Raw genomic sequence first — 13,313 nt, 5'->3', positions numbered from 1 at the left:
TTGGTGTTTGGTTTTGTAGCTTTCAAGGCGGATAAGAAAATTTAATCTGTGAGACAGAGCAGCCAACAAGCTTTGAGTGCTGTCCAGGTGTTAGAAAACCAAATTACTTGGTGATGGAATGGCCTTGGTAAGGTTTAGGGCTTGATATGTTTTAGTGACATTAGATTTGGGAAAGGTGAACAAAGCTTGGGAAGAAGGATTTGGGCAAAAGGGATGTGGAACTTATGGGCCATGAGGACATTGAGCAGAACCCCCAAGATAAGGAAGAAATTGAAAAATCCAACTTTATTTTTGTGTTGAAATGAGCTCCATTGGGTAAAAGGGAATTCCAGCAGGGACAGATTGTGACCACCAACTCAGAGACAGCAGTGCTCCTCACGGCCCTGGTTTAATTCATCTTTATTGTTCTAAAGTACACAATGCTGCTTTGATTTTGGGTAGTTCCATGCTAGTGATAATCTCCACCTTCTCCGCCAAAGGTTTCCTGTGCAATTCCACACAAAACAGCCTTAATCAATTAAATCTATTATTTTTAGTTATAGCAGGAATTCTTGTTCTCTCTCCTGTTTTCAGAGACTCAGTCAGTGCAGTTTACTTTACTTAGGCAGTGCTGTAGCACACATATTCAATCTATCTCTGTGCTTTAAACATTTGTTCTAAAGCCTGGCACACCTGAGAGCACCAGGTAACAACTCTGTATCTCAGAAAACTGTAGGGAGAGGGGAACGTTGTGCTGATCTGAAATGTCTTTTTCCAGAACTTCTAAAACAAATTACAAGTAATTTCTGTGTGTCTGCCTTCACACCCTTAATGAGGTAGAGCAGGACAAGGCAGGACTTGTTTGTTGAGATGTTGGAGTGGTGTTGCATCCCTGCCATCCCCTGTGCTGCGCTCGGCAGGGTGGGAATCTCAGGAGAAAACTGCTGGGAGGCTTTTGAATAGTTCAGAGTCCAGGAGACACAAAGAATCTGCGAGAGCCACGAGGATCTGTAAAGTGCATGCACGGGGATACTTTTTCTCTTTTAACCTTTATTGTTTTTACACAGGAAAATGAGAGTGCGGTGAGGCAGCGGGAGCACAGAGCTCCTGCAGGTTCGGCGCAGGGGGAAGGCGCCTCCATCCCGCGTGCGGAGCTGTGCCGTGGGTGCCTCTGGGAAAGCTGTGGGAGCAGGAGCAGGGGCAGAGCCCTCACTTGAGCACCAGGAAATAGGTGGTCCAGCCGGCCAGCAGCAGCGCCCCCAGCAGCACCGTGTAGCTGAACAGCACGAAGGCCAGCAGCTCCCGCAGCACCTTGAGGAAGTGGATGGCGAAGGAGTCCGGCATGGCTCTCCCAGATCCCTGGGGCTGGCTGCTCCCTGCTCCTGCCGCGCCTGAAGCAGACACACAAGGTGAGTTTCACACCCTGCCTCGGGGAGAAATCCTGTGAGCACCTGGAAGGTTGTTAGTGACTGGTGTGGGCCTGTTCAAAACCCTGCTGAGGTGTTAAAGAGTTTGGGATCTGATCAGAGTGTGCAGATCAGGACTGGTAAGGAAGCAGGTGGAAATGCAGAGCCAGGCAGTGGGCACGGCCATGGGGGTGAGGCTGGGGGTGTTGCAGAGTCCAGCTGGCTCCTGGGACCTCTCCCCTGGGGCTGTGCCTCCAGGAAGGGCAGGAGCAGAGCGGCTGCTGATGGTGCATTACCAACAGCCTGTTCTGATCAAAGTGGTCAATTCCTCCAAGGAAGCCACCATTAATATTTAATTCTATAATTGCATCTAATGGAGGTACTGGCACAAACCGAGCCTTTTGTTTAGGAATGACGAGAACTGAGGTTTAAATACAAGTTTGCACAGGCAAATATTTATATCTTGTGTTAAAAATAATGTTAATGGGAGACATGGGGTAAGATGCCTCAGAATTCATCTCCTAGCAGTGTTGTATAGTCATATGTACGCATTGCTTTGGAAGTGATTGCTCATTTGTTACTTTAAATTAAATCTGAACTTTTCCCTTAAAGTCACTGGCTTCTTGGATTTGAAGCTGTGAAAACCCACCTAAAACATTCTATTATCTCTTCCATTTATGTGTTCTTTTAAATTTTGATTGCAACCGTGCCTGGTCAACAGTATTGACGCTCTTGGTCAAGCACGAAAAGGGAGTTTAAAATCAGGCTTAGGATAAAAACTAACACAGAAGGATTATTTCTGTTAAAACTAACCCAGAGGGATTATTTCTGTTCTGAACAGCCTAAAGCCAGATAAACTACACTGAATTCCTGTCCTGCTGCCTGGAATGTTTTTTAAAGAGCTCTTGTCATAAGGAATTCACTTTTTGGTGTTGTTTAACAAGTTCAGCCATTCCATTCCAAGCTCAGGCAGCTGTATACAGTACAGGAGTTACAGCGTTTTTAAACCAGCTGCGGTTTCTCTGTTGTTCAGAGCATTACAGATTTCTCTCCATAGGCTGTGCGAGATTTCTGGTTATCTAGAAAGATGCTGATAAAGAAATAAACTGCTTACCCAGGCAGATGACGGGCTCTGCTTCAGCAAGTTGGTGTTCCTCCCTAGTTTGGTTCTGCAGCTGTCCCTTTGCAGGGTCTGTGCTGTAGGATGATCCAGGAGCAGCAGCACTCTGTGACTGTGTGTGTGTGTGCAGCCCACACCAGGACTGAGCTCTAGGTGTGGTCAGCACCGGTTATGATCCGACAGCGCCGTGGTGCTCGTGGTGCTCGGAGCAGCCAAACACTCCCCTTGCCCTGGGGGCTTTGCCAACAGCATTTCCAGAGTTGCAGTGCCAGGGCTTGGAGTCACCAAAATCTGCATTTGTTGAGATGGGGGGTTTGCCTCTAACAAAACCTTGTGTTATCTTACACGTTTTATTTTGTTATCTCGAAGGCTGCAGTGCCTCTTGCTCTGTTCCCTGAGCACTCTGTGCTCTGTGAGCCACTCAGGGAGGAGGATCCTCACACACAGCTGGGGCTCATCCCCAGGGTGGGGCTGTGCAGGCTGAGCCAGGAGCTTTTACCAAAGCTCAGTGAGGGCTGAGGGCAGCCTAATCCCTGCATGGTCCCCAGGTCACTGGTGTAGTGTCACCCTTACCCTCCCTCCCAGGGAGTCATCCCAACCTTTTAGAGCTGAAATGATGCAGCTCCTTTAAAGTGAGGGGAGGAGGGAGCCAGGCTCTGTGTTTATTCTTAGCAAAACTGCTTCTGATAATGTATGAAAAGTGAAAGTGGAGCGGTTCGGGTAGAGGTTGGGTAATATTTTCTTTTTCTTTTGGTAGTAATGTAGACAGCAGAGAAGGAAGATTATGTACTGCAAATCAAATCTCTTACCTACAAAGATATTATGATGTAGAAAATGGTCCCTTAATTTAATTAGGTTCTCTTGTTATCAAATTATTACCCACATGGTCAGCAGGGCCTTGGACAGAAGCAGAACATCATCAGCTGCTCAGGAAGCCTGTTAAACAGTAATTGCTCCTCCAGGGAATTGATCAGCGTCAGGATGGCTTTTATTTTTGTGTTGAATAGTTCCAGGAAGAGGCTTTGGCTTGGTGGAGGGGTTACACAGTTCTGGTGTAGGCTGCAAAAACCCAGGCTGCAATGTTGGTGATGAATTCAGAGTTTACCCAGTGTCTGGTGTGAACTCTTAACCAAGAAAAGTTTTGCCTGTAGTGTTACTGATTGCTGGCCAGGGAAAGGTGAGCCACTCGGTGTTTTCCTTTATTCACCTGTGGTGTAGCTCAGAAACCAGCCTGCTTAGTATTTCCTTGGGATTAGATCAACTGTTAAAATTTAATAAAAAAAAAAAAATCTGGAAATTGTGATACAACAGAGACCCTTCAAGGCCAACCCAAGGACACTCTTGTTGCTCTGAGTCAACTTCTTGTTTTTCTCTGCAAGGTAACATCTAATTTTTGATCCAAACCTAATTCAGTTTTCCTTTTAAATACTCTGAAATTAGTTACTTTAAATGGAACTTGCAGAGCAAACAATCCATGTTTGGTCTTCTTGCATCACTGAGGTTGCACCATGTTTTTTGTTAAGTCTGTCTACAAGCTGCCTTCCCACCTGAAAGTCTCCTCTGACTGAAATTGTATTTTTCTTCAAAAGTTCAGGAATTACACTTCTGATGTAGTATTACAGGTGGCAGAACAGAATTAAATTTTATGTGAGCCTTCATTAAAAAAACACCTGGGTGTCAGAAAAATAGTTTCAACTTGAGTAATTCAGTTATCCTGGGACAGGCAGACAAGGATACAGCTATCACAGTGCAGGGTTTTATTTTTAGTTTTGTATTCTAGAGAGAGTGCAAACATTTCCAAAAAAAGATTAAATACATCTTTATTTTATTTCATTTAATAAGTCAGCTGGAGTTAAACAGATAGAGGGGCTCCATGGAGGGTCTGACTTGGCAGACTTAGAAAATAAAACAGACCAAAACCCACAGTCACAACTGTGATAACTTGGAAAAACTGAGGGTTTTATTGGGACATATTATACATGAAAACCAAGTCAGAAATGTTTGCTAAGAGAGTGATTTAAGGTGAGGAGTGGGCTTTGTTTTAGTTGTGTTTAAGAGTGAACTGGAGTGTGGAACAGTCCCCAGTGGCTGTGAGGACACTGTCAGTGCCCAGCCCAGCACAGGCACCACCACAGACCCTGCTCTGCCTTCCCCTCAGCATTCAGGAGCTGCCTCTTGCACAAAGGGCCCAGCCACCAAGCCCGTGGAAAATTCCATTTTACAAGTTTGAGCTCTACAACAGCTTGTGACAGCAAGTACCACAGTTTATAACCTGAACAGGGGTGAAAAAAGTGTCTGTTCAAAACCCACTGTTTACTGCGTCCCTGCTCTTGCTATTTTTGGCCCCCACACAGGGAGTGTTTGTGTGTCTTCAACCAGAAACTCAGCACACACTGATGTCATTCATAGTCTGGAGGAGCCTTCCAGAGGCAGGTGGGTGTACCAGGACAAAGGAGTCACCTCACAGCGATCCCTTCAGGGGACAAGTGAAGGAAAAGGCTCGAGGATCACAGGTAGAGCTGTGTACACATCTCTGACACATCCAGTGCACCCATGGAATGGATCAGGCACCAGAGAGAGACAAACAGTCTGGGAATACTGGGATGAAGTCAGGAATAGAGAACATCCTGCCTCCTCAGCACCTTAGGGGGGTAAAAAGCAGAAATCACATCTCCCACCAAAGCTAAACTGAAAGAAAAAAAGCAGCAATTTGCCACAGAGAAGGACCAGGGCCCATTCCTGCTGCCCCAGCCCTTGGCTGCCAGGTCAGACCATGAGCAGAGATCTCCCTCTTCCCCACTGTTTATCATTAGTGCCTTCCAACCCTGCTTGTCTGCTTGGAAGTTCCACAGACAGCTGGAACACAAGTGTAGAAGGGACGAGGGTCATGAGCTGGTCCCAGGAGAGCTTCACTGCCGTGCTTCTCTGACGGAGCAGCCGTGCCAGCTGAGTGCCTGTGTCACACAGGGCCTCTCACAGTTACTGTCTCTCACCACACACACCCTAGAAAGGGGCAGGCTCCAGTTTCTCCATCAAGGATTTGATCCAGGTAGTGCCATTGATGAGTTTTGTAGTGGCAATGATGTACTCGGTGCCTCCATCCTCCATCTGCGACAGGAACCTCAGCGCGGCGATCTCTGCGTACGTGACCCCGCCCAGGAAGAACACCAGGGTCACTCTGTTCTCACCCTGCTGACCTGTGGGGTCACAAAAAAGGTCCAGGTTGGCTTGGTTTGAATTTACAGCTCCCCTGCATCAACTGTGAGTCAAACTCAAGTGACCTGAATTGGAGGCTGGGACACAGAAATCCACATTCTGCTCCCAGGATGTGTTTCTGCTTGAGAGTGATGCTGATCCTCTTTCACATAACATTACTTATTCAAATCACAGTGTAAGTTTAGGGTTTATTTGAGTACTCTGATGAGAAGTTAAACCATTTGTCAAAGGAGGGTTAGGTCAATCTAACACTGCTGTGGGACACGGGGATGAGACAGACCTGACTCTGCCTGCCCTGATTTCAGTTTGCCTCACTCCCTGCTCAGACAGACAGACATATTTTCCTGTAAACCACAGGAAAACAAACCCAAACTTACGCTTTTTCTGCAGGCCAGTGGGGAGCTGCTGCCTCTCCTCGAAGTGGGGCCCTGGCAGCATCTTCAGAACCTCCTCGATGCTGCGCCAGCCCGGCCGCGCCAGCAGCTGCGCCAGGCGCACGCTCAGCGGGGCGTAGCCGCTGTACACGTACGAGATGTCATTGGGGTTCTGGGGGACACAGACAGAGAGGAGACAGCGGGTCAGTGCTACCTCCTGCTGCAAAACAGCCTCAAAGGAATCAGAAACATTAAATAAAAAAGGAGGTTTTCCTGCTGTATATAATTTTATACTTAGAGGTAATGTGTGCTGCTGAGGCGCCCATTACCTGCTCATTAACATCATCCATCCACAGGCGCAGCGTTTTCCTGATTGTTGGGTAGTTATTCCTGCCACCTGTCTGGGGTTTCAGGAGTCCAGCCTTCTCCAGGTTGTTTAAGGTCAAGATATGTTCATAGCCGTAAGTCTGTAATATGAATAAACAACCTTTAATACCATGCAATAACCCTTGACCAGTGTTTAAAATGGAAAAAAAAAACAACAAAGATTTGTTTAAAAAATATGTTTGTTTAAAAAAAGCTGTTTGGTTAAGACCTCTGTAGAGTATATCCAATTTAGAGTGTTTAAATAATATTAGTAACAAGTGATATAAACCTCTGTATCTACATGCTGTAACACACAAAAGCACCTCCCAGGTATCTGCCCAAACAGAAACCCAGTGCTCCCTCTGTGCACATTATTAAGATGTCTCTGTCTAAAATTGAAGTGTAGAGCTGAAGATCTGATGTGGATTTTTCAGGAATTTATTCCTCCAAATGTTAGAGCCTAACCTGGAGAATCTCTCTTTTGTAATGGTCCAGAACCTTCTGCTTCAGCCCACTATTGCACACGGATTGCAAGCAAACGAGCCGCAAGATCTTGATTAATGGATGTTTCTGAGCTATGCAGTCTTCAATATAATTGTTAACCTATTAAATAAAATACATAAGTGATTATTTAATGAATTGTTAAAGTGCCCATTAGACATGGAAGGAATTATGTGGTTTGCCTGGTTCTCCAAAACAGCAAAAAAGAGGAGCAGCTGCTCTCCAGGCAGCCCAGGACCATCTGTAAAACAGTGACCCAGCTCTGGTTCCACCTGGGCTCTCCCTAGAGCAGTCCCTCGCTCAGTAGCCAGACTTTGCACCTAAAAATTCCTATTACCCATCTTCTATGTTCCACTGATCCCTCAGAGCATGGGGTGCCCCTGGACAGGTCAGGCACCCCAGCTGTGCACAGGCAGCGAGAGGTAACTCAGATCCATTTCACTGGACATCATCTAGATCAGATGTTTCCTCTCTCTAAAAAGCAAAATGAAACAAAAAACCCAGAAAAAAAAAAAAAAACAAATGGAAAAAAAATGTTTTTGAAGATGTAAGAGTGGCTAATTGCCATTATCTGCTTACCTTGTCTGTGTCTATTCCAGACATGAACTCTTGCTCCACTGTTAAATTATCAAAGAAATCTTCAGATGCTTTGGGAAAAGAATGAAAATCAATACAAGAGCAATGGACAGCTTATGTTTTACAATTAACGTTTCAGCAGAAATGCACTGGATGGAGCAAAGCCAGTTTTTGCCAGGCTGAGTGATGTCCACCAGGTTACCTGGCATCCTGTGGATTTAAATGATTCTACTCACTGGTGATGTCTTTGATGAGCTCTGCGATGGAGGTGTGGTTGGCCAGCGAGCTCCTCGCCGCCTGCATGTGGGGCAGCTGGGACACAAACTGCTTAATCTCTCCAACAGTCTTGGCATGGTGCCTTTCCTGAGGAAATCCATCACTTGGGTTAGGCCTTGTTCATGTTAGCAACACCAAACAGATCATTTTATCATGAGGAATTATAACTGCATTCCCTGCAGGGAGTCAGAGACACTAACACAATTTCCCTACCAGGGCAAACTCCCCTTTTCACACAGAGAGGAATTCCTTTGCTGGCTGACAGGGAGCTCTAGGCCAATGCTGTCAGAGCTGGGGAACATCTCCCCTTGGAGCAGGAGTGAAAGGTGCTGAGGAATTGGGCTGCCGGGGTCTGCCATTCACTCTACTTGGTGGCAACACCTGCCAGGGTTTGGGGCAGGATGTGCTGAAGCACCATGCAGAGTTCAGCTCCAGAGGCCTGCACTGCATTTGGGTACTTGCCTCTTGCTGCAACTTGGAATAAAAATAGAGATAATTTGACTCATATGTGAGGGATTTAAATGGGCAAGTGCAGGCAGGAGAGTCATGATGGAGCCTGTGACTAAGGAAGTCCTCTGCTGCCAATATGCTGCTGTTTCATTATCACCTATTACTGCTGACAATTTCTTAGAATTCTCTTTTTTTAACAAGCAGTATGAACAATCCATCTTTAGCACCTCCAGCACTAATAGTGCAGAAGCAGAGCTGCACTGGGGGATGAGGCTGAGCACTCAGTATTTCAGTTAAAATACCACTACCTCCTTTTAGATGTGGCAGAGGTTAAGATAAAAAAGCCCCACCAAGGAAATACAATCAAAGAGTGAACAAGTTCTCTTTAGAGTCCCCATGAGGTCAGAAAAATAAGATACGGGATCTCAGTTATGAATCATCAACAGGATGTTTTCAACAAAACCACAAACATGCCCCACACAGCTCTCCAGATTTGTCTGTGACAAGCATGAATTTACAGTTCAAAGTTCCTGCATGACAACTGTCTTTTGCACATTTCTGTTGGTTCTGATGCCAGCCATATACTCTGAAAGTACATTCTGGTGTTTTAGTGCTTAAAGCTTTTTCTCTGCATCCTGAAGGGAAAAGCACCTTTCAATGAACAGGTAACAAGAGCAGCCAAGTGGAATTGATCAGCACACTAAAATCACCTTTGGGTTATTGCAGAGGGAAGTAGCACCAGACTCCTGCAGACTGAAGAGAACAATTCCTGTCAAGGGATGTGTGGGCTCACACAGCACAAGGCTGGATTAGGCAAGCTCTAAGGAGAGGGAAAGCCCCAGAAAAGAGATGTGGAGAGAAATGAGGAACCACATTGCTACAGGCTTACTAAAAGGTGTTCTGATCTACTCAGAACAGTCCAATGGAGCTGACCTCACCCCAGGGCAGGGGAACAGACTGGAACAGCTTCCTGTTTTTTCTCTGGATGTGGGATTATTGTGGGAGCAGCTTGAGCTGCCAGTCCCAGCCCTGCTGAACTCAGACTGTGAATTATCTGATGCACTGCTGGACACAGGCCTCACCTCAAAGGCTGCTGAGATGATCTTGGCTTTCTTGCTCAGCACTGACCCCACAGCGTTGAAGTTCTTGTCTCGAATTTCAGCAAAAAGCTCTTCTGCAGAGTTCAGCTGGAGCTTCTTGGGTTCTGTGGGGAGATCCTTGCCACCCTCCCCCTGCTTCTTCGGGGCAAACTTCTCAGGAGGGAGTTTCACATAAGCTACCAAATGAAGAGAAATAACCCTTGAAAGGACTGGAACTTCATCAGCAGAAGTTAAGATCAGTACGCTGTGGAAATGTGTCCCCTGAGCTGGAAACAGCTCTGAGGAGCAAAGCAATATTAACACTCAAACCACTCAGTGCCTGTGTGTTAATGAAGGGAAATCTCCCTGCACTCAGCACTCCCTACACAAACATCAGAACATCAGAACCTGAGTGCCAGCTGCCTTGCTTTCAGAGAGGCTTGGAGGCAGCCCAGCAGCCAGTCCAGCCCAGCAGGAGGGATTACAGCCCATAAATGCCCCTCTGGAGTTTTCTAACCCCCTGAGGAGCAGGACAGAGTTCTGAAAATGGCATTTCACAAACTGTCCCTGTCCCCTCAGTGTGGCACATGATCCAGGCAGGATGGATGCTGAAGGCACACACTAACATTCCCACTTCCCTGTTCTGTCACTGTGCCTGCAGCCAACAGCCAAAAGATGCCCTTGCAGTAACCATGGACTGTACTTGGCTCCCCTTCCCAGGCAAAGAGCCAGAGTGGATCCTGATGAGCTCCAGCTTGGGACTGAACAAACCCCACACTGATTTCAGCTGAGCTGCTCCCACATCACATTCAGTGAAGGACAAACCCACCCAGCACATGCAGGCTGCCCCAGGGCACGGCACAGCTGCCCGTTCCCCGCAGGACTCACTGTTCTGGATGCCGTAGATCTCGTCGATCAGCCCCTCGTACGTCAGCTGCGTGGCCAGCGGCGTCAGCAGGTCCACGTTGCGGTCCAGCAGCAGGAGGGTGTCAAAGACTGGAAATATGGAATTCTGGCTCCCAGGGAACTCCCGCTTCATCCTGATCATCATGTTGGCCACGTGCTGCAAGAAGTCACATTGCTCTGGTTAGGGTGCAGATGGATGTGACTTCTGGGCCTTGCAGGCACATGCTTGTGAAGGAAGGGCGTGGCAGGAGGTACAGACTGGCTGATGGATGGGCCAGGACAAGACTGAGAAAACAAAAGTCTTTCTCTACTGCTCTCTGCAGCTCAGCAACACAGTGATGGCCAAAGCTCTGCATTCACATCAAGCTGCTCCCTCACCACAAAAAATACCAATTAAACCATAGGTTAATCAGAGAGAAGCAAAAAGGAGGTGTGTGTGTCATGGCTGGATTAAAAAAACCCAGAGGTGCATTTAACCAAAGACTCCTTAAGGCAGTTCCAAAGAACAAGATGCATTTGTTCAGCCTCACCCGAGCACAGTCGCCCTTCCCAAAAATCTGCGGGATGGTTCCGTAGAGAGCCTGCAGGGTCATCAGCCCCTTTGCTGCATGGTACAGACTGGTCTGGTCACTCTCCAGGTAACATTCCTAAAGAACAAGAGAGATTCTGATGGGAGATGTCAATCCAATACAGATGATTCTACAGCAGAGCAGGGTTCATGCGAACAGTTCAGAGGAGACACAGGCTGGGGACAAACTATGGCTGTTGGCATATATGGACCTTATTACCTGTGCTGTCACTACATCAAATAATTGTTTTGATCACTAGACTCCAGTATTTTTTGAACTCCAAACACAAATCCAGTTTGATGGAGTAAAAGAAAGTGGCTGGAAGGACCCTCTCCTGCTAATTAGGCCAATCAGAGCACCCAACACCTCATTACAGCTGCAAGCCCTGCCATATAGGGATACATATAGGACAGAAAGGGCCAAGGAACTCCCAAACTGTCTTGTCCTTGGATGCAACACTCTGGGGATGCAGGAAATGCAGCTGGGATGTGACAGCTGTTAATGCTCAGTGCAGTGAGAACCAGCACACGGCTCCCTGGCTGTGCAGGAACACAAACTGTGCTGGCTCCTTGTGACAACTGAGTGCTTTAAGCCTGAGGACTGCTCCTTTGTGACAGTAACACCGGCAGCTGAACCTGGAGGAACTGGGGTGACTGTTCCTTCAGCATTTAGTGTGAAAGCACACAGGGAAGTTGAGGCTTCAGGATCAAGCCAGATTTGCTCTGCAAGGCCTTTCCTTGCTGTGCAGGTCACTCACAACCCTCTGAGAGCTGCTGCACCAGCACCAACGTCCAGCACCAAACCACATTCTGCTTTCCCTCGAGGAGGAGGTGAGCGGGCACCTTGAAGGCGCTCTCGGACTCCATGGAGAGCAGGTCCCCGTCGAAGGGGATCAGGTCCAGGCTGTACTGCTCGCGGTGGATGAAGGAGCCCAGCACGCCCTGCTCCTTCAGCCACTGCTCGCACAGGAGGCTGCGGCGCGGCACGAACAGGATGTGGAAATCCCTCTGCGGAGAGCGGCCTCTGTCTTCCCTGCAGGAGCAGAGCACTCGATCACTCGCTGCTCACGGAGCAGCACCGAGCACGGGAGGGGGCACTGGAGTCACACAAAACCGGAACGCTGCACTGGGTCATTGCTGACTCCTGGATTTGTCAGTGTTCAGCCCTGTGCAGCCACAGCTCTGACAGCAGGGCAGGGGGACGTGGCTGTCCTGCAGCTCCCAAAACGCCACAGCAATCCAAGCATGGCTCATTCCAGCTAATTAGAAAGAATGAACGTCCTCGCAGGGAGGAACGCACCCTCTGCACCCCAGCCAAGGTGAAGCCCCCCTGCCCAGGGTGTGTCACGCCCCCATTTAATCCGCAGAGTGGCAGTGCTGCGGTCTGGTGTGTGCACATCGCTGTCGTTCCCTGCACAGGTGTAACAAAGCACACGGTGATTGGGGCCGCGCCTGTCCCCTCCTCACGGCCGCCCTGCCCTGCCCTGCCCGCGGTACCTGAGCACGTTGTCCGTGATGATGTCCATCAGCTCCAGCTTGGGCCTGACGAAGAAGATGATGTTCTTGACGTCGGCCGGGGGCAGCCGGCCCGGCTTGAGCGTGAACATCTTCTCCACCTCATGCTCCTGCGCGGAGGCACGGCCGTCAGCCGAGTGCGGGAGCGCCGGGGCCCGGCCGCCTGCCCCCGGCCCCCGCGGCGCTTACCTTGAGCAGCGAGTACTGCGCGATGAGCCCGAAGGGGCCGGTCAGGTACTCGTCCCACACGATGGCCTGCGGGAAGGGACGGCGGGATCAGAGCGGCCGCGGCCGCGCCACACGCGGGACCCACGCGGGACCCCCGGCCCCACCGTGCCCACCTTGGAGCCCGCGCATTTGTCCAGGAACTCGCGCAGCTCGCGCCGCCCCGCCTCGCGCAGCGCCGTCAGGTTCACCCGGCCCGAGCTCAGGTGCGCCGCCATTGCCGCCCCCAGCGCGCGTGACCGCGGGGCGGGGCCGCGCAGCCGCACTGAGCCCGGGGCGGGGCCAGGAACGGTCACGTGTCATGTGTGTGTCATGTGTGTGACCGTGTGTGACGTGTATGTCATGCGTGACCGTGTGTGATCGTGTGTGTGTCATGTGTGATCATGTGTGTGCCGTGTGTGGCCACTGGCACCGTACTGCGCAAAGGACTGTGAGCGCCCGCACCAGGGAACGGCTTCCCCCCTGCGCTGGGCACCTGCAGCCCCCTGTCCAGGGCAGGGAACGGAGCTGGGAAGGGGCTGGAGCAGCAGGAGAGGCTGGGGGAGCTGGAAGGGGGCTGAGCCTGGAGAAAAGGAGCTCAGAGGGGCCTTTGGCTCTGCACAACTCCTGCCAGGAGGGGACAGCCTGGGGTTTGGGCTCTGCTCCAGGGAACAGGGACAGGGAATGGCCTCAAGCTGCACCAGAAGCGGTTCACGTTGGACATCAGGACAAATCTTAACTGCAAGCGTGATTAAATATTGCCCAGGGAGGCAGTGG

The 13,313-nt window shown here is 49.4% G+C and overlaps 1 protein-coding gene across 1 annotated transcript; it reads right to left on the bottom strand.

Annotated features, from left to right (window-relative positions):
• Positions 1–5,451: 5,451 nt before the first annotated feature.
• Positions 5,452–12,795, bottom strand: VPS33A (VPS33A core subunit of CORVET and HOPS complexes). Its single transcript, XM_054288911.1, has 13 exons — positions 12,674–12,795; positions 12,522–12,587; positions 12,315–12,442; positions 11,661–11,850; positions 10,780–10,896; positions 10,232–10,406; positions 9,347–9,540; positions 7,775–7,901; positions 7,542–7,609; positions 6,927–7,064; positions 6,425–6,562; positions 6,099–6,267; positions 5,452–5,702 (listed from the first exon to the last, which is right to left on the bottom strand). The coding sequence occupies exons 1-13, from the start codon at positions 12,773–12,775 to the stop codon at positions 5,509–5,511; spliced, it is 1,806 nt and encodes a 601-aa protein (XP_054144886.1). The 5' UTR covers positions 12,776–12,795; the 3' UTR covers positions 5,452–5,508.
• Between the last annotated feature and the right edge of the window lie 518 nt (positions 12,796–13,313).

The sequence above is a fragment of the Melozone crissalis genome, unplaced genomic scaffold, assembly GCF_028551555.1.
Source record: "Melozone crissalis strain CALT ecotype California unplaced genomic scaffold, PUWL_Pcris_2 ptg000063l_1, whole genome shotgun sequence".
NCBI classification, from domain to species: Eukaryota; Metazoa; Chordata; class Aves; order Passeriformes; family Passerellidae; genus Melozone; species Melozone crissalis.
This window is presented reverse-complemented; position numbering and strand designations above follow the sequence as displayed.

Coding starts and splice junctions, on each gene's coding strand:
- VPS33A (XM_054288911.1), bottom strand. CDS start 12,775: ATGGCGGCGCACCTGAGCTCGGGCCGGGTGAACCTGACGGCGCTGCGC. Junction 10,407..10,779: donor GGAAGGGCGACTGTGCTCGG/GTGAGGCTGAAC, acceptor GACTTCTTGCAG/CACGTGGCCAACATGATGAT. Junction 7,065..7,541: donor CTGGAATAGACACAGACAAG/GTAAGCAGATAA, acceptor TTTATTTAATAG/GTTAACAATTATATTGAAGA.